General features: G+C 40.4%; 1 protein-coding gene across 1 annotated transcript in view; it reads left to right on the forward strand.

The window, feature by feature from the left end:
• Positions 1-21,750, forward strand: part of MEGF10 (multiple EGF like domains 10) — a 137,476-nt gene that overhangs the window by 34,238 nt on the left and 81,488 nt on the right. Inside the window, exon 4 of the mRNA XM_049648438.1 lies at positions 9,812-9,904. Within this exon, the coding sequence (XP_049504395.1) occupies positions 9,812-9,904 (93 nt within the window). The remainder of the gene's footprint in view (positions 1-9,811; positions 9,905-21,750) is intronic.

Raw genomic sequence — 21,750 nt, forward strand, 5'->3', positions numbered from 1 at the left:
AATGTGAGATTTTAATATGAGCATTTCCCCAAATAAATATTTCTTGGAAGCTTCTAAAGCCAGTACCTTCCTAAGTATTTACAGAGCCCATCCATCAATGACCATAGATTCTTACCGAAATTGTAATGTGTGCACAGCATTTTAATGTTACTTGAGAGTTTTTAAATCTTCCCTCCTGAATAGAGATAAGTCTCTTTGTCCTTCTTTGGAAGTTCTCCTCACACTCTGGATTGTTTTTTTAACAGCTTTACTGAGGTAAAATTGACAAAAAATAACTGTACAAATTTAAGTGTACCACTTGATAGTTATTGGTATGCATTTCATGTATATAACCATGAAACCATCCGTATCAGTCTGATAGTGAACTTACTCATCACATCCAAACATTTCCTCACATGCCTTTGTATTCCTTTCATCCACTCCTACCTGCTCCCCACTTATTCAGGTACCCACTGATCTGCTTTCTGTCCCTCTTGATTAGTTTGTATTTTCTAGACATTTATATAAATGGAATCATATAGTATGTTCTGTTTTATGCCTAATCTCTTTCACTCAGTGTAATCATATTGGCATTCATCCATATTGTTGTACCATTAACTCATTCCATTTTACTGAGTAGTGTTCTATTACATGGATATACCACCATTTATTTATCCTTTCATGTGTTTGTGGACCATTTTGGGCAATTCCAAATCAAGCTGCTCTGAGAACTCATGTACAAGTTCTTCCTCATATACTACGTTCAGAGATGCTTTATTTATAAGAGCTGAACCCTGCAAACAATCCAAACATCCATAAACACGTTAAGAAATTGCCACACTTTGCCAAAGTGGTTGTCCGTTTTACATTCTCACTAGCACTGTAGGAGAGTTGTAGCCTCTCCACATCTATGCCATCCCTTCGTAGAGTCTTCCTCATTTCAGTCATTTGAACAGTTATGCGGTATTATCTTGTTATTTTAATTTGCACTGTTCTGGTGATTAACGATAATGAGCATCTTTTCATGAACTTATTTGCCATTAGTACATCTTTGCTAAAGTGTTCATATCTTTTGCCTATTTATTTATTTATTTATTTGTAATTACACTGATTGTTTTCTTACTACTCTTTATATATTCTGGATGCAACTTCTTTATCAGATAATATTTAAAAAAATATTAGTTTCATTCTGTGACTTGTCTTTTCATTCTCCGACTTGTCTTTTCATTCTCCTTATGTTTTTTTGAAGAGCAAAAAGTTTTAATTTTGTTGGACAAAGTGATTCATTTACTCTTTTACATTTTGTGTTTTTGGTGCTGTATCTAAGGAATCTTTGCCCACCTCAAGATCACAAAGGTTTTATCTTCTGTTTTCTTCTACAGATTTTAAACTTTAAGGTTTTACATTTAGGTCTAGGATTCATTTTGAGTTAATTTTTGTATTTGGTGTGCAATTACCCACATTTGCTGATGTGCATATGGATATTCCAATTTTCCATCACTGTTTCTTTCTTCACTGAATTGCCTTTGTGGCTCTGTAAAAAGATAATTGTGCATATATGTGTAAATTAATTTCTGGAGTGTCTTTTCCTTTCCACTGATCTGTTTGTCTATATTTACACCAATGTCACATGTATTTATAAGCATCATAAGTCTTTAAATTAAGTAGTGTTTGTATTTCTTTTTAAAGTTGTTTTGGCCCATGAAGATAAATCTTAAAAGCAGCTTGTCAATATTTACAAGAAAAGCTGCTTGGGATATTGATTAGTATTGTATTGAATCTATGTCTATGTATAGATCTCTTTGGGGAGAATTGATATGTTAACAATATTGAATCACCGGAGTTATAAACAAGGTCTGTCTCTGTTTGGAGACGGCATGTATGTTCTGCTGCTGTGAATTCTGTAAGTGTCAAATAGGTCAGATTGACTAATTCAGTTCTCTACTTTCTCTCAGCAGTGTTGTTAATTCTTAGTGTACACGTTTTTCACATTTTTGGTTAGAGTTGCCCTTTTCGATGCTATTGTAGATGGCTTTTAAAATTTCAATTTCTGATTGTTCATTGCTAGTGTATAGAAGTATATTTTTTGTACAATTTTGTATATGTAACTTCCTTAAACTCATTATTTTTAGTGGCTTTTTTCATAGATTCCATCAGATATTTTACATATAGAGATATATTTATATAATCTGTAAATAAAAGCAGTTTTACTTCTTTCTTCCCAGTCTGGATATCTTTTATTTCCTTTTCACTGCCTTATTATACTTGCTAGAACTTCCAGTGCAATGCTGAATAGAAATTATAAGAGCAAACTTCCTTGTCTTGTTCTTAATCATGCATGTATGGGTGGGAACATTCATTATTTTATTACATTAGTAGTAGGCTTTTCATATTTGCCCTTTATCAGGAAAAGGAAAAGGAAAATCTCCTTTTTGTTCCTGGTTCACAGAAAATTTTTTATCAGAAATGGATACTGGATTTTGCCAAATGCTTTTTCAGCCTTTTTTTGAGATAATAATTTTCTCCTATTATTATTATTTTTTTTAATTGAGGAACTCACTCACCTGAAAGATCCCCCAAAAGGGCAATGTATTAGTTAGGAATCGTGTTTGGCTACAATAAATAGATGCCTGAAAAATAGAAACAGGTACATACTAAGGGTTTATTATCTTTATGTAATGAGAAGTCCAGAAGTTGTTGCTTTGTGGCATACATTCATGCACACAATGAATTCAGAGCAAAAGTTTCCACAATTCTCTGGGTCCTTCCTTCAAGTTCTTGATGGTATTTGCAGATTCAACCATTTTGTTCACACACTAGGCATCAGAATGGAGAAAGAGAAGGGGAATTACACTTACCAATTAAGTCTGTCCCCCACACTGTTTTCTTCCTGCACACTTCAATCCAGAAAGAGGGCTGGGAAATGTAGTTTATTGCTGGGTACCTTATTGTCCCTGGTGAGAGTGGGATTCTGTTAATAAGGATGGAAAGAAGGATGGACGTTAGGTATACAGTTAGCAACGTTTGCCAAAGATGCTGCTAGCAAATGCTCTTTGTGCCTGTGCCTAAGGGCCATGAAAGCCCTATTTAGGAATGGAGGGAAAGGAATTTGAGCTAAGTATTTTTTATTACACTGCCTCAATGCAGATTTCTAAGTTCCCCGTGTTCTCTCCCTTTCCATGACTGATCAGCCATCACGGCAGGTCATATATGCACCACTGGTGGCTGGGGAGCAAGAGCTCTGACCCCAAGCAGTGGGTGTGGCAACTTTGGGGATGGGATGGAAGGAGAAGGGAAAAGGCAACAGCTGTTGTTGGCCACTCTTCCCTGCAAGTGTATTATAAAGGTGTTCACTTCCTCTGTTCAGATGTTCTTTCATGAGAACCTCCTTGATTTCACCCCAGTTGCAATTAAACGCTCCCCTCCTGCATTTCCCGCAGTATGTTTTGTGACTGCTTTATTGAGGTATAATTCTTATAGTATTCTTTAAAGTATACAATTCAGTGACCCTTGGTATATTCACAGAGTTGTGCGACTATCACACAATCAATTTTAGAACATCTTCATCACCCCACATTGTCACCAATCCCTCCCAATCTTAGACCACTAATGTACTCTCTGTCTTTGTAGATTTGTCCCTTGGGCATGTCATAGAAATGGAATTCTTGAGTATGCTCTCGCAGTATTTTGCTGATACGGCTGCATTCTGCTCTGTGTCTATGGAGTTTGCGGAGCTTGTATTTGACTTCCTCTGCAGAGTAGGAAGGAGTCCCTCGTCTGCCATCTCTGAATCTACAGTAATGCTAGCAATGTGCCTGTTACATCAGTAAATACTAAATGGGAGGAAAGAGACGTCCTTTCCTTTTTATAAACAAACACAATAGGAGAGGCTGCAGTGTAAATTTGGAAATATGAAAACAAGATTATTCCTGTCTATACCTGAACACTATAGTATCAGTCGGATTTTTGAATGGCTGGATATGACTCCTAGCTACCCAGTTCACCTGCCCTCGTATCTGACCCAGCATAAAACATCCACCATTCTTTTCACTTCTGCTCCCCCCCTCCCCCCCACTTAAAATCCATCATAAGTTTTGGTTTACTGCGAGCCAGGTACAAGAGTTTAATTCTTCCTTCTACCTTTACCACCAGCTATGAATGTTGAGAAAACCCGTTCCATATTTCTAGTCTTGGCTTCTTCGTCTGAAAAAAATGTGGCGATTATATTTGGGAAAGGGACCTTTAACTCTAATAATATGTGTTCTTTTATAGCAACTCAGAATAAATGAGTGCAGGCAAGATTTTGACCCGTGTTATTAATTCAGAATACCAGAATAAAAGGAATTTCTTTTTTTCTTTTTTTTTTTAATGTTTTTTTTTTTTTTTTTAATTTATTTTTGAGACAGAGAGAGACAGAGCATGAACGGGGGAGGGGCAGAGAGAGAGGGAGACACAGAATCAGAAGCAGGCTCCAGGCTCTGAGCCATCAGCCCAGAGCCCGACGCGGGGCTCAAACTCACGGACCGCGAGATCGTGACCTGAGCTGAAGTCCGACACCTAGCCGACTGAGCCACCCAGGTGCCCCAGAATAAAAGGAATTTCTGTGGAAAGATGAGTTGTCTGGAAGGCTTGCATTCCCATTGGACAGTTATTTTCAAAAGATACTTTGATCATGGAAACATTTTTCAAATTAATTTACACGAATTGATATTATATCCATTAGAACAACAGTAAGCACTGTATTTAGAGTTATAGTTGGTTTATAAAGGAATCTTTAGTCTTCCCACTCTTTTTTTTTTTTTTTTTTTAGGTGTAAATCCAAAGTGAAATGTACATGACAGAAGAGAAAACTATTGAGTATCGTTAGTGGCTCTTGGTATTAAAGCCAAGTATTTACACGTGAAAGAAATGAGGTCCGTGGCACTGGTAATGGGATTTAAGTGGATTTAGGATCTAAGGCTGAAATAGGAGCCTAATTAGAGAAGATCTTAAGGTCATCATGTCAGTCCTCACCTGTCCATCAGGCAGACAGACTGTCCACAGCTTTCACTTCTCATCAGTGTCTCTTGCCTGCCAGCTCTTGAGGGAAAAGATGTCTTGGCTACCCTCAAGACACTGATGCGGCTACAGCAGTGCTTAGTGTGGGCCCAGAGCTTCTACTTACATCCGGTCTCTAAAAAAGACTACTAAAATCTCAGAATATGAAATCCGATGATCTTCTTCAAGGGAGATGGGGAAATTAAATCATATGGGATAGTTCGTCTTTGCTAGCATTTTCCTGATTTGAAAAATAAGAAGAAAGGACATGAAGAGGGAATGAAGAGCCTGTTTTCCATGGATAGCCTGTTTTCCATGGATCACACACATGAAGAGCCTGTTTTCCATGGATAGGAGAGCCACACTTATGATGGGTCTTTAGTACTTATTATTATTATTACTATTATTTTTTAGGTAACTATTCTTGAAATCTAAGTGATTAAACATTTGTTAAGGGGAACCTCTGTTCCTTTTCTCTTTCTAGGGCACTTTGGGATTTTCCTTTATTTATTTATTTATTTATTTGTGTTTATTTATTTTTGAGAGACAGAGAGAGATCACAGCATGAGCAGGGGAGGGGCAGAGAGAGAGGGAGACACAGAATCCGAAGCAGGCTCCAAGTTCTGAGCTGTCAACACAGAGCCCGACGCGGGGCTCGAACCCACAAACCATGAGATCATGACCTGAGCCGAAGTGGGACGCTTAACCGACTGTGCCACCCAGGTGCCTACTTTGGGATTTTCTACAGGACAAATCGACATCTTTATTCTACTTTATTTCTCACATGCAGTGCTTTAGTTATGGAGGCGTAGCCCCCAGAGTGGGTGGCATCCGAAGCTAACTGAGGGAAGATGGGACAGGGGTAGGGATCGAGCTCAGCTGATGTCCTTGGGCAAGGGTCACTGTCAACATATACACCACAGTAAGTGTCCCTGCAATGTGGCAAATTGGGATGTTTGAAAGCACAGAGTTTTATAGTTTACCGTCTTCCCTTCTGATGTCTCCTTTTCCTCCTGCTGGTCCAGCTGTTTCTTGGTGAAGGTTATTATTAGATGTGTAGAGTCCAGAGCTGGTGGGATAAGAGCTTGGAACACAGATGGCACTTGTGTGACAGAATCTAATGCTGTGTGAGGATTCTGCACTGTGGCAGTAGAATTTGTGTTCTTTCCTTCTGGAATCCATACCAACAATACTCCGCATTACTTAGATAATTACTTGACTTGAGGCTTCACTGCTCAGGGGCAATTTCATTGGCTTTAGCTTTAATTAAAAAAAAAATCATTAGGGAAGCAGATTCCCCCTTCCAGTTTCTCATTAATTTACAGATGAATTTGTTTGCTGCTAACTATCTATTGACATTTTGCTCCAGACTTTGGCCAAATGTTAGTTCAAGGCATTTATAAAAATAATCTGGATTTTGACATTACTATCACAGGATTATTGTTTTTATCTGTTGTAGCTGACTGGACTGCTTGGTGTTCATTTCATAAAACACAAAGTTTATCCCATCAGGAATCAAACATGAGAGCATTCATATTCATTACTCAGCGATCTCAAAAATGTGAAACTTGAGGATATGGGCAACCCTTGTTTTCAGCGGCCGCCATATCCAATTTCTGTGTTCTCGGGTAGCTCTTCTTTCATACGAAAGGCGACTAGGATCTGATCTCTACAACTTCTTAGATATGCGAACGGCATTTTGAATAGTTTCAGTATCTTGAGTAAGGAGAAATTGGTAAATCGGGGTAGGAAGACTTAGGTTTGCAACATGCCGCAGACAGAGATGTCCTGAGTGCGTAAGACGAGTGAGATAAGGCACTGTCATATTTACGTATTACAGTGGGTGCCAGTGCTCTGGGTGAGGTGGGAGTGTCCTGTGGCTGTGTGCACAGGCTGCCACATAACATGGTGTGATCCAGCATCCAGCGCATGTCCCCTGTGCAGTTAGACTGAGCCTTTTGTGGCATTGAATCGACCCTTGCATACTCCAGGTATGGTGGTTTGCTGGCTTGTGTGTGCAAATCTACATTTTAGAGAACAGTGCAGAGCCATGACCTTACAAATGAATGGCACATCTGCAATACCAAACACATGCATAGAGATGGCAGGAGATGCTGAACCCTGAGGTTGGCACGTACTGACTTAACCTGGCAGCATGAGGCAACATATTAGAGAGCCGGTGTATTCATATGTTACAGGCTGATATTGCTTTTAATTACAGCGAAATATGTGATTGTCTGAATCAAGTATTGGGGAAGTTGCTGAGCATCTCCTTGCAATGCTAGTGTTAATATCTCTACACCGGCCCAACGTCCCAAGCTCACTTGACGTGGCGTCCCTCACCACATGGCCTTCTGGTGAAGGAAGTGAGTCTTTAGTTCTTCAAGTTGATGGTCACTTTATTCCCTTGTGGTGTCCTGTACCTGGTGGTTTGTTGTGATAATTCTATATGTTTCTTACAATATTCCCAGCTAATTCTCAGAATAAAGTCCTAACAACTGACTTTGATTTTGAAGGTCTACATCTTTTTTTTTTTTTTATTTAACTTTATTTTTTATTTTTTAAAATTTACATCCAAATTAGTATATAGTGAAGCAATGATTTCAGTAGATTCCTTAGTGGCCCTTACCCATTTAGCCCATCCCCCCTCCCACAACCCCTCCAGCAACCCTCAGTTTGTTCTCCATATTTATGAGTCTCTTCTGTTTTGTCCCCCTCCCTGTTTTTATATTATTTTTGTTTCCCTTCCCTTATGCTCATCTGTTTTGTGTCTTAAAGTCCTCATATGAATGAAGTCATATGATTTTTGTCTTTCTCTGACTAATTTCGTTAGCATAATACCCTCCAGTTCCATCCGCATAGTTGCAAAGGGCAAGATTTCATTCTTTTTGATTGGCGAGTAATACTCCATTGTGTATGTGTGTGTGTATATATATATATATATATATATACACCACATTTTCTTTATCCATTCATCTGTTGATGGACATTTGGGGTCTTTCCATACTTTGGCTATTGTTGATAGTGCTGCTATAAACCTGGGGGTGCATGTGTCCCTTCGCAACAGCACACCTGTATCCCGTGGATAAATGCCTAGTAGTGCAATTGCTGGGTTGCAGGGTAGTTCTATTTTTAATTTTTTGAGGAACCTCCATACTGTTTTCCAGAGCGGCTGCACAAGTTTGCATTCCCACCAGCAATGCAAAAGAGATCCTCTTTCCCCGCATCCTCGCCAACATCTGTTGTTGCCTGAGTTGTTAATGTTAGCCATTCTGACAGGTGTAAGGTGGTATCTCATTGTGGTTTTGATTTATATTTCCCTGATAATGAGTGATGTTGAGCATTTTTTCATGGAAGGTCTACATCTTCTAAAGCTACTGCTCTGAACATTGCACCCAAACAGATCTTCTCACTTTCATTTGATTTCTTTCTAGCCCCCCTTGTTTTTTGCTTTTTCTTCATCTAAAATGCCTTCCCCTAGATCTCTGCATGTCTAAATTCTTTTTGATAAAAATAATAGGAGTGGTTATCATTTTTTGGTCCAGAAACTGTATATAAAATATATACACATATATATACATATGTAAATATATACTATGTATATCAGTGTATATACAGTATATATACAAATGTAAACTATACACATAATTGTGCCTAAATCACATGAAAAATATTTAATGATGTGGGAAGATTTTTACCTTTATATTAATGGAAAGGAAAATTGAAAAATATTAAGATTCTTTTTTTTTCTTTGAGGAGAAAAATATATAGGGAAAATTTCCTGAGTGTCTCCATACGTAGAAATGTTACCAGTTGATGGAACCATAGGTAGGTTTACTTTGCTTATTGGTTTAAAATATGTTTTACTTTTGTAATAAGACGTGAGTTAATAAAACTTATCTGTAAAGCATAGGATACCTTATTCCATCCCATCCTTACATAAAATTTTGGAATATCTGAACCCCAAACTACACCGTATTTTTCTCACAATTTACTCGTATATCCAGCCATTCTAAAGGGTGTTTAATCAAAGTGAGTGGCGCTAACATTGAAGGTAATGCTTATGTTTGGCACAGAATATATTTGATGTTCCTTTCTACCAGGCTACAGACCTTTGCTTTGGAAATGTCAGTCTACCTGTCCGCTCATGTTTGCGGTGATAACCCTTACTTCCACGGGTCAGGCCACACCTAAGACATTTACTAATGAAACAGAAATGGAGATTTACTAATCCCTGAAGACCTCAGTGACATTTTTTGAATATTTTTGTTAATAGGAAAAGGGCATCTCGTTCTGCTGTGTCATAGTTGGGAGTAACGTGCACCCAAAGAAATTTGACTTTGCTTTCCAGGGAAGGTATTATGGAAAGGGAATACCCTGGGGTCTGCTCTGTCGCTCTGGAGTCCCACTATCTCCCTTTGGGGCTTTTTTCCTGAACCCATATGTATGCTTCTCCTGAAACAAAGAGGATATATTCGGTAGTCACTGATAATTTTTTTAAAAATGTGGGTGAGGCAGTTTTTCTTGCAACTCCTTTCCTAATTTAGCATGACGTAGAATGAAATCGTAGAAATGAAGGAATTTACTTGGAGATCTCACAATCAGAAGGGGAATTGTTTGGTTGCACAGCGGACCCTGACAGGGCCAAGGAATGGATTGAAGGAAATTGTCAAGCATGCATGTTGTTTTTAAGTGATACTTGAGACTGGGATGTGAAACAGCTGTGTTGTTGGGTTTTTTTTTTTTTTTCTTCTTGTGCCAACTTTCCTTATTTGATTGATTTTCTCTCTGACAGCCCACTGTGCTGATAAATGTGTCCACGGTCGCTGCATTGCTCCGAACACCTGTCAGTGTGAGCCTGGCTGGGGTGGGACCAACTGCTCTAGTGGTAAGTTTCCACCTGTTCTTGTCCATCTTGGAGTGTTTTTGCTGCATGGGCCCCCCTGTCTGCAGCTTATCCTGAACCATGGGTTTCCCTCTTGTTGCCTATGCAGAGTATGGTGTGGGTTCCCGGTCCAACTCATGAAGACAGTTTCTTGTACATCAGTGTATATATTATGTTCAGAACTGTTGTCAATTGAGGATAAAGAAAGGTCCTTAGAAAGATGTCAATAGTCCGATGCTGGTACTTCTGTAAATATCAATATGTGTTCCAGAATTTAGGCTCCTTGGTTCAGGAAAGCTGTTGTGGTAACATAACTGTTATGTCCTAACTGCTCTTTTTACATGTTGACTGATCAAGGTTACTTCCATGGTGATTAAAATTTATCACTTGTTGCCTTTAAATCAGAAGTAAAATAGATATTTTCAATGCTTAGTATGTTTATTTTTCTCTGATATCTGGTATGCAAATAATCAGTACTCGCTCAGAAAACGTTGGGGAGAAATATTGGTCATAACTGAAAATTCACAAACATTTTGGTATTAAATCAAATGGTAATATGGTATATAATTTGTGTCCATTATGTTAGAATTATAATCCTATAATTCTATAATTAGAATTAGATTCTATAATTCTATATAATTCTATAATTAGAATTATTATAATATAGAATTCTATAATTCTATAATTTTATAATTAGAATTATAATTCTAACATAATGGTATTTTGGACTATGAACAGCTTGCACTTAAAACCTAGTATTCTTTATTAAGAGGATTAGGCAGTGGAATTTCATGTAATACAGTTGCTCTTCTAAATTTCACAGTTAAAACTTTGGTTTTCTGGTTAGCTCGTTGCCGCGCGTGTAATTGTGGCTACTTCCTGTCTCTTCGTACTCCCTTTTGCTTTGAAAAACGTGAGGGGGAATCAAAGTGCAACTGAATTTTAATGCCCGAAGTATTACGTTTAGAGAAAGGAAAGAATAGTTTTAAAAATTAGCAGGATCGGATGACAACACAAATTCAGCCTCATTTCATACATTACTATTTTCTGAAACTAGTTCGAAGGGATTTCAAGCCATTTGGATAAAACGGTTTTAAGAATTCTTACTTGCTTATGATTGGAATCAGGGAGATTACTGTTTATCTTGTTGAAACTACTTGTTTTAGGCTTGTGATCTCTTGGCTGTCCCCAAAACAGCATTTCCAGGACTAGTCCCTTGTGCTGCCCGTGCACAGAACATTCTGTGTGAAAGAGCCTTTTTATCGTATCTTCAACAGGGAGTGTGTGTGTGTGTGTGTGTGTGTGTGCATGCGCTCGTGTGTGTGTGTGTGTGTGTGTGTGTGTGTGTCTTTCTGCCACTGAAAGGCTTCCAATTCCAATGGATAACTGTCTTGCAGGGTTTTGTTTTGCTTCTGCTGGAGATCAGGAGGAAAGTGGGCATTTTGTTCACATGCCGCAGAGGCAAATGTTTGGGATGTGGGATTTGGCTCACAGCCATTTTTCTGGCCGACTGACCTCAAATGCAATGTCGCTTTCATTAACTTTTCCAGCTTAAAAATCAGTTGCGCCTACACATTTTGAAGAAAAATAACTTTATTATATAAACTAGTGGCAATGAAAAGAGTGGACGTATTTGAAAAGTGAGATTTGTTACTAATTCCCTGGCAAGTATGTTGCAGTGGTTATTCAGAGTTAGTTTACCAAGAACTACGCCTGCCTCAAGCTGAGAGAACAGACCAGATGAGTGTTTGTGTGAAGAAAAGGCTACATGAGTTTCAGACTTTCCAGAACTGATTTAGGCCTTCTAGAAAACAAACTGTTGCCTTATTTTGGAGGTGAGGCTTTCTAAAACGTAACTTGTTGCTTTCTTTTGGAATTCACTGATTTTTGCATAAAGCTTCTAGAATTCGGAGGACACCTCTTCTTTACGTCCTAGAATACGATATTGACGCAAGGTTAAGTCTATTCTTTACAACTCACGTTTTGGCTTTAAAATGAACAAAAGCATAAATAAACACAGACAGTCTTCAAAGGTGCTCTGAGGAAAACATTTCTGATACCTTTTATCACATAAGAAAATGCTGTTCTGAGCTAGAGCGCTGTGTCTTGTTACCTGGGTTTTGTCTGCAGCAGTGACTTTAATATCACTTGTTAGAAAGTGTATAGTTTAATTACTCTAGGCCAAATAATTCCTGAAACAAAATGCACGCTCGAGTAATCTACTAAGTAGCACAGTTTATATGACCTCATTTCCAAAGATTCTATTTCTCTGTCCCCTCCTCTCTGGTTATTATTATGAACACACTGGATGATATATATTAGATCCATAAAATGATTGCCTTGATAATCAGACTAGTTGCTTGCATCGGTCAGGGTCCAATCCGGAGACAGAAACGACAATTACTTTTTTTTAAGCAGCCTTTTTTATTTTGGAACAGTTTTAGACTTATGGAAAAGTTTCAAGATGGCAGAGAGTTACCATATACCTGTATCCAGTTTTCCCCCTTGTTAATATCTTACCATTAGTTTGTCAAACTGACATATTGACACAGGGAAGTTTATGAAACATTGTTAACTATAACAGGGGACTGGAGTAATGAAGAATTGGCTAGTAGAATTAATAGCACTGGAAAGAACACAGGAATAGCAGATTTAAGGAGCAGCCACTACTTCTAGGGCTGAGACAGGATGTCCAAAAGGAATCCCCACTAGGGCTGGGATCCAGATGTTCTTAGAGAAGGTACGCCACAGCTCACTGAGCGGCAAGAGGCTGTACTATTCTGGTAGAATGTGATGGACATCTGCCCTCTGGAATTTGCTAGAAATCTGCACTATAGGATGTTTGGGAAAGCTGTTTGTGGAGAAGTGTCTTACGAGACGTGCTCTGCTGCAGAAAAGGCCCAGAGGGATGCCAGCGGAAGTTGCTGGCTGACGGGTGCTGCTAGCCCCTAGCTAGCTGGCCTGCTAGTGTAGGAGCTGGGTGCTGAGAAGTGGCCCATGCTTCCGGGAGCCTGGAGCTGGGCTGGAGAAGCTGGTCGTGTTGCAGAAACTGGGCACCATGCAAGATGTAGGTGCTACGGAGCCGGATGCTGCAGAAGTGCCTCCCCCTGTGCTTGCTTGGCAGGAGCAGGGTGCTGGAGAAGCCACCTGCCCTGTAGGAGTCAGTTGAGCTAGCAGGCTGGAACCGCCAAAGAGAACTTTACTCCTGCAGTGTCTCTCTAGCGCCCTCTACAGATTGCTTAACATTTGGTCAGTTGGCAAAGTAAAACTATTTAAAGGGCCTATATTGTCTTTTGTAGAGCACAGGTTAATGGATAAATTTAGCACCGAGAGCCAATAAAGTGATAACTACTGTTACACCCAGTCCTTTGGTTACTGAGCTCCTCTCTGCCCATGTGTACATACATGTGAATTCTTGTACGTCAAGGAAACAACCCTCCATTTCCACCTAACAAGATGCAGCTCTCCGTCTTACAAGTAAAAACATTCTCACTCTCTTTCCAAAGTGAGGAGATACAAGACCCAACGGTTACATAGCCATTATGGATGACATGAATTTTTCCTCAAATTCTGTCACGGTTCCACTGAATATTGTGTTTGCTGGACTAAAATTGACTTAGAACCGCTTGTATATAAAATAAGATAAAGTGGAAAGAGAGGGGAAAAAAGAAAATAGGATCTACAAACAAACACATGCATAGAACAAATGGAAGATATTAAAAACTGCTGCAGGCCTCCTTGCTGTCATTTGTTGCAAGGCTATAACCGTACATACGGCTTCCTCTTTCCACCCCTCATTCTGTATTTTCCCCCTCCTCCCTCACACCTCAACTGCTTGGGGTTCATTACCTGGTGGAGCGACCTCAATCTTTATCCCCCTTGAAGGATCTGAATCTCCAGTTGTCCTGCCCCCCCCCCCCTTTTTTTGGTTGATTTCTCTGTTGACCTTTACTTCTGGGCGTGGAAATACTTCTTAGGAACCCACAGAATCTCTTGGCTTCCAGACATGGTTCTCCTTTATCCTACTGTGCAACCCAATTTCTGCCTGATAATCAGGATCATTCACTCCAGATAATCAGATGGCAGTAAATCAATACCTGTCACACACAGCTATCTCTGTGTGTGTTTTTTTTTCTTTACTAATGTACGTGGTAGAATAAGGAACAGGTACTTTCACAGGTGAAGGTTTACAAAGGCTTCCCTTGGAGATTTAATCTGACCGTTTACTTTGTCCATGGACGGATGGATTCCTGTCTGTGACGTACAGACAGTCTTCCTGGATCTCAATGTATTCTCTGTATAAAAAAAAAAAAAACAAAACAAACAAACAAACAAACAAACAAAAAAACAAGTGTGTCAGAAGACTGTACAAAGTTTCTTCCCCTGGAGTAAAATCATGATTTATTTGACTGAACTCAGACATATTGCTTCTTTTAAAATTTGATTAAATGATTTAAAAAAAAACCTCATTCATATTTTACTTTTATTGACATTCTAATGCATACCCTAGCCTATATGACATCAATCTAACCTACCTCCATCTCTCCCTTCCCTCCTCTTCCCCCTCTCCCTTTTCCTCCCCCCAACATCCATCTCTCCATCCTTTCATCAATCTTCTATCCCTCTTCCTCTTTCAGGGCATGAAAAACAACTCCTAGAAGGCAGGCGCTGTGTGTTATTAATCTCGTTAGCCTCCATTGTGCCTGGCATGTGGTTGGAGCAGAGTGAATGGTTGTTCTATTTAATTAGATTGAATGAGCTGTATGATTCCATGAAGGTCATCCGCGTGTTCATGGTGTGAACTTTCATTGAGTGATTGCTGTGTGCAAGGAACTGTATTGGATGCTGGGGATAAGGAAACCCATGTGGAGCTTTCGCTGGCCTCACAGAGCTCACGGCTTCGAGGCAGGTACACAGAACAGAGGTGGCTGGAGAAAGCCAAAAATGGCACTGGGTACGGGAGTGAGAACTGGATATGGCATGAAGAGGAAAGAAGGGCTGGCAGAGATATCAAGAGGTGTGTAGAATCAGGGAGCTAGTGGGCAAAGGTGGGGAGAGCTTGAGGGGGTTCATATCTGATGACCTTTCTTTGGGTAAACTGGCAACAGAGACAATCTGCCGACATGAAAGGGTGCCGGAGTTGGGTCATATTGATGATGATGATGACGGTAATAGTCCTTGCGTCCTTGGTATGTGCACAGCATCACCGCAAGGGCTTTATAGGAGTCACGTTTAATACTCGTGGCAGACGTGACATGGGTACAATTCTTGTTCCTATTTTACTGATGAAGAAACAGACGTGCCGAACAATTAAATGACTTGTCTCAGTTTAAACACCTACTAAATGGTGGAGGCATAGTCACATCCCCTTTATGGCCAGTCTTTTTAACCACAAGGGTACAGTGCCTCGTGAAATTGGAAAGGAGGTTTGGTTAAAGTGTCAAGGGTCCGTGGCCCTGAGAGGAATGAGAGCAGGAGGCAGGGGCTGACGGCACCAGACAAATGTGAAAGTAAGCATCCTGAGGGGCACCTGGGTGGCTCAGTCGGTTAAGCTTCAATTTCGGCTCAGGTCGTCATCTTGTGGTTTGTGATTTGAGCCCCGCGTCGGGCTCTGTGCTGACAGCTCAGAGACTGGAGCCTGCTTCAGATTCTGGGTCTTCCTCTCTCTTTCTGCCCCTCCCCTGCTCATGCTCTGTCTCTCTGTCTTTTTTCTCTCAAAAATAAACAAAAATAATTTAAAAAAAAAGAAAAGAAAAGCACTCTGAGAGATGTCAAAGGCACACTTTCAGAGATGATGAATTTTAAATGACACCCCTTTGGATGGTCTCATTTTGTAATTTTTAATTTCCTCATTTATAATATTAAGAATGTTGGGCAGATTATACTTACGATCCCTTTCCAACCTGTGATTTTATGTGTGGTTTTCTCTAATACTTACATATGTGCAATCCCTGAGACCTTTCTTTGTTTTGGAAACCCTTTAAAGCTTTTGCATGAGTAGCAGTAACACATTTGTTCTCTCAATCTATATAATCCTGTTTATGATTTTTCTAAACGTCTATAGAGAAATGTGTTTCTCCTCTGGCTATAGGGCACTTCCAGGATGCAAGGGAGAGCCCTAAATCAACCAGTAGCCCGCAAATAGCTTTCAAAGCTTGTTCTGCAGGCTTCTGAAATGAGTACCAAGTAGAGGCAAACATGGAAATTAATTTCGGTTCAGAAATTCGAAACTGGGGCTTATTTAGCCACTGATAGCGTTTCTGGTTAAATGTACTTGGAAGCAGTAAAAATATGCCTGGGAGGCAAGACTAGCTCAAACATTTTCAGGTACAACATTAGGAACACTGGTAACCTTTTATATAAAGCAGGCGTGCTGTGCAGCAGGGAGTAAGTAATAAGACTTTGCCTGCGGGATATTCCGATTGGGGAATCCATTTGAAGGATAGCGCAAGCCAGAAATCGTGAGACACAAAAAGCTGGCTTATTCCCCAGCAAGGTCTGCTGCAAAGCTCTATCGACTGGACACAATAGTTGGATCGATGGTGTCTGGGAAGAGAAGACGCTCAGAACCCAGTCCTCACAGTGAGTCGTTAACATGCCCAATCGCACTGTCAGAATTACTTTAGAAATCGGGTTGATGAAGCAGCAGGACTAAGAGGAGATCTTTTGGGCTCACTGGTGTGGGGGCAGGGCATTGATGACAGGTGGGAAGGACGGAGCTGGGAAGGGTTCATCAGACCCGCCTGAAGGCAGTTTCGCTGATGGACTGCCCACATCTTTCGATAGAGGTCACAAGCACAAAATGCGGACTTTGCCTTTCTGAAGGACGCTGAAAACTGGGCTGTTCTTGGTTTCTCTCTGGAGGGTCAGGGAACCTCCTCCCCCTGCTCCCTCTAAACCCCGTGTTGGAGCTGAATTGCAGGAGTCCTGGCTGCTGTCTTTTTGGTGCTGTTTCTGGGCCTCACGTTCCTCTTGCTGAAATAAGGATGAGATGACCTAACCATGAGGATTAGATGACCCCGTAAGCTGTTCCCTGCTCAGCATTGTACCTGGTACTTACTTACAATTCTTTGTGTGACAGATGTGGCTTCCACTAGACTTCAGTGTGTGGGTGGAACAGTGGATGGAGATGCTCGTTGTGGACATCTTGTTTAGTCCCGGGGGGCCACCCCCTTGCTTAGCAGAAGCCTCTCTCTGTCCACAGTTGCTGGGCACGAGGTCCCCCAGACAGAGCCCTGGTGCAGTTTCCTGCATTATTCTCAACCTCCGAATGTGGATGTCCTTACCAGATGGATTCATGTCTGGTTTACATTCTGGCTTACTGAGAACACTGCAGACGTTTACGTTACTTGCGCTAGTCCACACGCGGTGGCTGTTAAAGACCAGGCTTGGCTGTCATGTTACTAAACTCCATTCCGTATCATGTATTCATGTGTTTCCTTTTTCTTTTCTTTCCTTTTTTTTTTTCTTTTGGTTTTCTTCAATATCCCTCTACATTTGCTTATCAGAAAATCGTGGTTCAACCTCAAAATATAACAAGATCTAAGCTTTTATTTAAAAAAAATTTAACGTTTATTTTTGAGACAGAGAGACAGAGACAGAGCGCAAGTGGGGGAGGGGCAGAGAGAGAGGGAACCACAGCATCCGAAGCAGGCTCCAGGCTCTGTGCTGACAGCTCAGAGCCTGACACAGGGCTCGAACTCATAGACTGTGAGATCATGACCTGAGTGCTACCTCTCCAATCCGTGTCACTGCCCTCTTTTAATCGGTGCTCACACAATAGCCTCTTTGATGCTACACCTAATTGGGCCCAACTGGGGTCTGTTCTCTGTAGTGACCCCAGAGTGACCTTGCAAAACTGTTCTATAAAACAGAACTCCCCAGTATTTCCCATGATAGAATCATCGCCAAAGCTCTTTTTGACCTGTCCCACCCCTATGCTATCTATCCCTTGTCATCACACTTTCTCTCTGGGTATCGTACTACCCAGCCCTCTCCCTTCCTCTCATGGGACACACTGGTTTCAAAAAAAAATTTTTTTTAATGTTTATTTATTTTTGAGAGTGCGAGCAGAGGAGGGGCAGAGAGAGAGGGAGATACCGAATCCGAAACAGGCTCCAGGCGCTGAGCTGTCAGCACAGAGCCCGACGTGGGGCTTGAGTCCACAGACTGCAAGATCGTGACCTGAGTTAAAGTCAGACGCTTAACCAACTGAGCCACCCAGGCGTCCCCACACTGGTTTCATTTCTCCCTTTGCCCTTGATCTTCCTTCAACCTGGAATACTCTTCTCCCTAGATCTTTATGTGGCTGGCTTCTTTAGGCCAATCAGGTCTCAGCTTTCCCCAACCTTTATATATAAAGAATATTCCCCATGATTCTTGATCACATCTCCTTTTTAATTTTTTTTATGGCACTGAAAATATTTTGTTTTGTTTTCTTTTGTTTTGGGACTGTCTTTCCTTCTGGGACGTAGGGCCCCTAAAATTTTGTCTGTTGTTTTCACTGCTCTGTAGCTAATTTGCTCACTTAATGTCCAGCACAGTACTGGGCACACAGTAATGCTCAATATATATTTGTGAAAGGAAGGAATAAAGGCATAAATGTTCCAGGAAAAGTAACGGATATAAAAGCAAGACATGAGAGATGAATAAGACTCCAACTCTTTGTTCAAGGAGCTTTCAGTTTAACAGGGATTGGAAGTATGTGCCCAAATACATAAGCAAAATATCCAGAGAAGTTAAGAAGGAAGTAATCATAAGTCTTCTAGAGAAAGGGTATGACCCTATGAAGGGTTCTTCCCTTCAGTGGCCTTAAGACAGTTTGGGTTCCTGTGGCTCTTGGCTATGTGTAGACAGGGGGCCCATTCTTCCTTGGTGACTTAGCAGAAGATTCCTTGTCCATAAACAGTCACCTGCAGTGAAATCATAGAAGCCAGGTGACATGCAATAGATGTGGTTTTCATGAACTATTAGGCAATGGGGATGTGGGAGCTCCTTGGCCTCAGGAGAGGGAAAGCTATAGTACCAACATCAAGGTTACTACTTGTAGAGGGATGAGGCTTCTGACACAGCGGCCTCAAGAGTAAGAAAGGTGTTTGAAAGTCAGCCCTCATTTCAGTGGGTAACGCGGAACGGTTCTGCCATCTAAACTTCCGCGTATTATTTCTCAAGGTGGGGATTTTGTATGACAATGTGGAACTTAATTAAATGTGTACCACAATGGAGTAGGAGCAGTAAGAAATTAGGCAAAGAAATTCAGACTACAAATTATTTGCAATCACACAGCAACCAGTTTCTGACAGCACAAGTGTGTTTCTTGGCTGTTCTGCTGAGAGTGAAATAATGATATGTATTAGGCGGTCCCAGAGCCTTATTTGTCACCATACCTGTAAAATGGGTGCGCTGACACTTGAGTTTAGTAGAACTACATACATTTCATCTTACGGAGATATGTTGTTAATTGGATAAAATATTTAAGTGCTGTGGTGTATTACGTAGTCCGGTATCTTTCACCAATTATACATGATTTCTTACTGTTTGTGATTGTATGAGAGAATTTTTTAAAACACGTGAAAGTTTCTTCAAGGCAAACAAGAAAAGGGGCCTGTCACTGTGTTTTTCTTTCTTTTGTCAAAATCATCTTTTAATTCATCGACAACTTCATTGATTTTTAAAAGTTTGAACATTTGTACCTGTATACTAGAGAAATTAATCATATTTGCCATGTTTAAACTAAAAACAAAAGAAAGTAGGGGCACCTGGGTGGCTTAGTCAGTTGAGTGTCTGACTCTTGATTTCGCCTCAGATCATGATCCCAGGAATATGAGATCACGCTGAGCGTAGAGCCTGCTTAAGATTCTCTCTCTCTCTGTCTCTCTCTCTCTCTCTCTGTCTCTCTCTCTCTCTCTCTCTCTCTCTCAATCTGTCCCTCTTCCCCACACTCTCTCCCTGAAATATTCTTTTAAAAGTATAGAAAGTAATAAGTGATAAAGACTATTCCAATAGAATAAAATAGAAGAGGTTGCAAGAGAAGCCTAGCTCTTGAATCATAAATGATAGGATCATCTTAAACCTCTGTGCAAGCCTAATGTTTTACTACTCACCACTATTCCACAAAACTAGTGAAAGTAACTTCCAAAGAAAGTTTAAATTTTAATGGAACTGCTTGCACTGGATGTTGGTATCTAAACTGTGAAGTTTTGTTCATACATTGAAGAAAAGCAGCCCCTTAAAAAAAAAAAAACCTTATGTTGTAAAATTAGTAATACATAAATCAGGTTTATCCATGTTATCCATTAGTTCTCAGAATAATTTGACTACATCAAAGTGAAAAACTTCTTCAAGACAGAAAATGTCTTAAGCAAAGTTAAATAGAAGATGGGAAAAGATTTTTGCAACGTATAAAGCAAATGATTAGTATATGGAATTCATGAAGAATTCCCACAAGTCAATAAGAAAAACCCCTCAACTTTAGAATAGGCAGCACAGTAAGATAATTTAGAGACCAGGAAACCTGATCGGCTAATAAGTTTATGAGAATATGCTTCTCTTTGTCATAATCAGCGAAGTACATAGTAAATGAACAAGATGTCATTTTTTGCCATCAGATTGGCAAAAGTTAAGAAGTCTGTCAGCACCGCATGTTGGCAAGGATGTGAAAGGAAGATTCCATATACCGCTCCCATGAGGGTAAATTGGCAGAGTAACTTTCGAGAGCAATTTTCCTGTCTCTAGAGTAAAATTCTAATTTGTGTACACCATAGGATCCAGGAATTTTACTTCTACTCCTTTGTCATTTGTCTACAGACCTTGCAGAAACCTTTGCTTTGCTTAAACTGGGGGATCTATTCTTTCCATCTTTGCAACAGTGAGAATTTGGCAACAACAGATAATGGCCATGAATAAGGGAAAATAGAAGTTTGCTAGAGGCTGTTAATATGGAGGAATGCTGTGTAGCCATTCATTCCTATAAATTGATATACGGTATTCTGTGCTAGCAGATATGTGATATTAATTGATCTCAATACCATCAGACAGGGTAGAAAAAGCAAGATGCACAGTGATGTATACATTTCATGTAAAGCTAATAAGTACATGAAATGATACAGTTTATTATTTCTGGACACACACAGACTAGCAGGATGCAGGTTAAAATCATGCGGTTACCTCTGAGGAAGGGGCAGGGAGAGACCTGGGAACCAGGCACAGAGAAGACAAAGGGGGCTTCATCTCTCATATTTTATTTCTCGCATCAAATGATGAAGCAAAGGGGACGTAGCATTCCCAACTGTTAATTCTAGGTTGTGTGTGCATGGGCCTTTGTTACAGTATTACTTGTAGTCTCCCATAGCTAAAAAAAAAAAAAAAAGTTTTTTTTTTTTTTCCAAGAAAACTGTATTATATTTTCCAGACCATCCAGGGAACAGTGAGGGCTTGGGGTCTAGTTTCCTACTGTGGGATTTTAAGCAAACATTTAAGGCTTCCGCCCTTTGACTCTCACGTCCGGAATGAAGAGCTTTAGTACTTGCACAGTGGTGGTGACGAGTGCTTACTCTCCGGTGCTCCCCCAAAGCCTTACCTCGCCTGGAAACCTTCTCCCCATCCCTCCTTTCCTCTGCCCGAAGGTTCAGTACACACATAACATAGATCCTCTGTGTCCCTCGAGCATCCTGTGAACTGTAACACCTAGCACGCCTGCTTTGCGATAAGTCTCACTGGGGACCAGTCTCTTCCAGCAGATCAAGAAATCCTGCTGTGGAACATGTCAGGCAGGATCAGGTAGTGTGTGTTCCTCAACAAACAGAACGTCAGGCAGGATCAGGTAGTGTGTGTTCCTCAACAAACAGAAC

The sequence above is a fragment of the Panthera uncia genome (assembly GCF_023721935.1).
Source record: "Panthera uncia isolate 11264 chromosome A1 unlocalized genomic scaffold, Puncia_PCG_1.0 HiC_scaffold_17, whole genome shotgun sequence".
NCBI classification, from domain to species: Eukaryota; Metazoa; Chordata; class Mammalia; order Carnivora; family Felidae; genus Panthera; species Panthera uncia.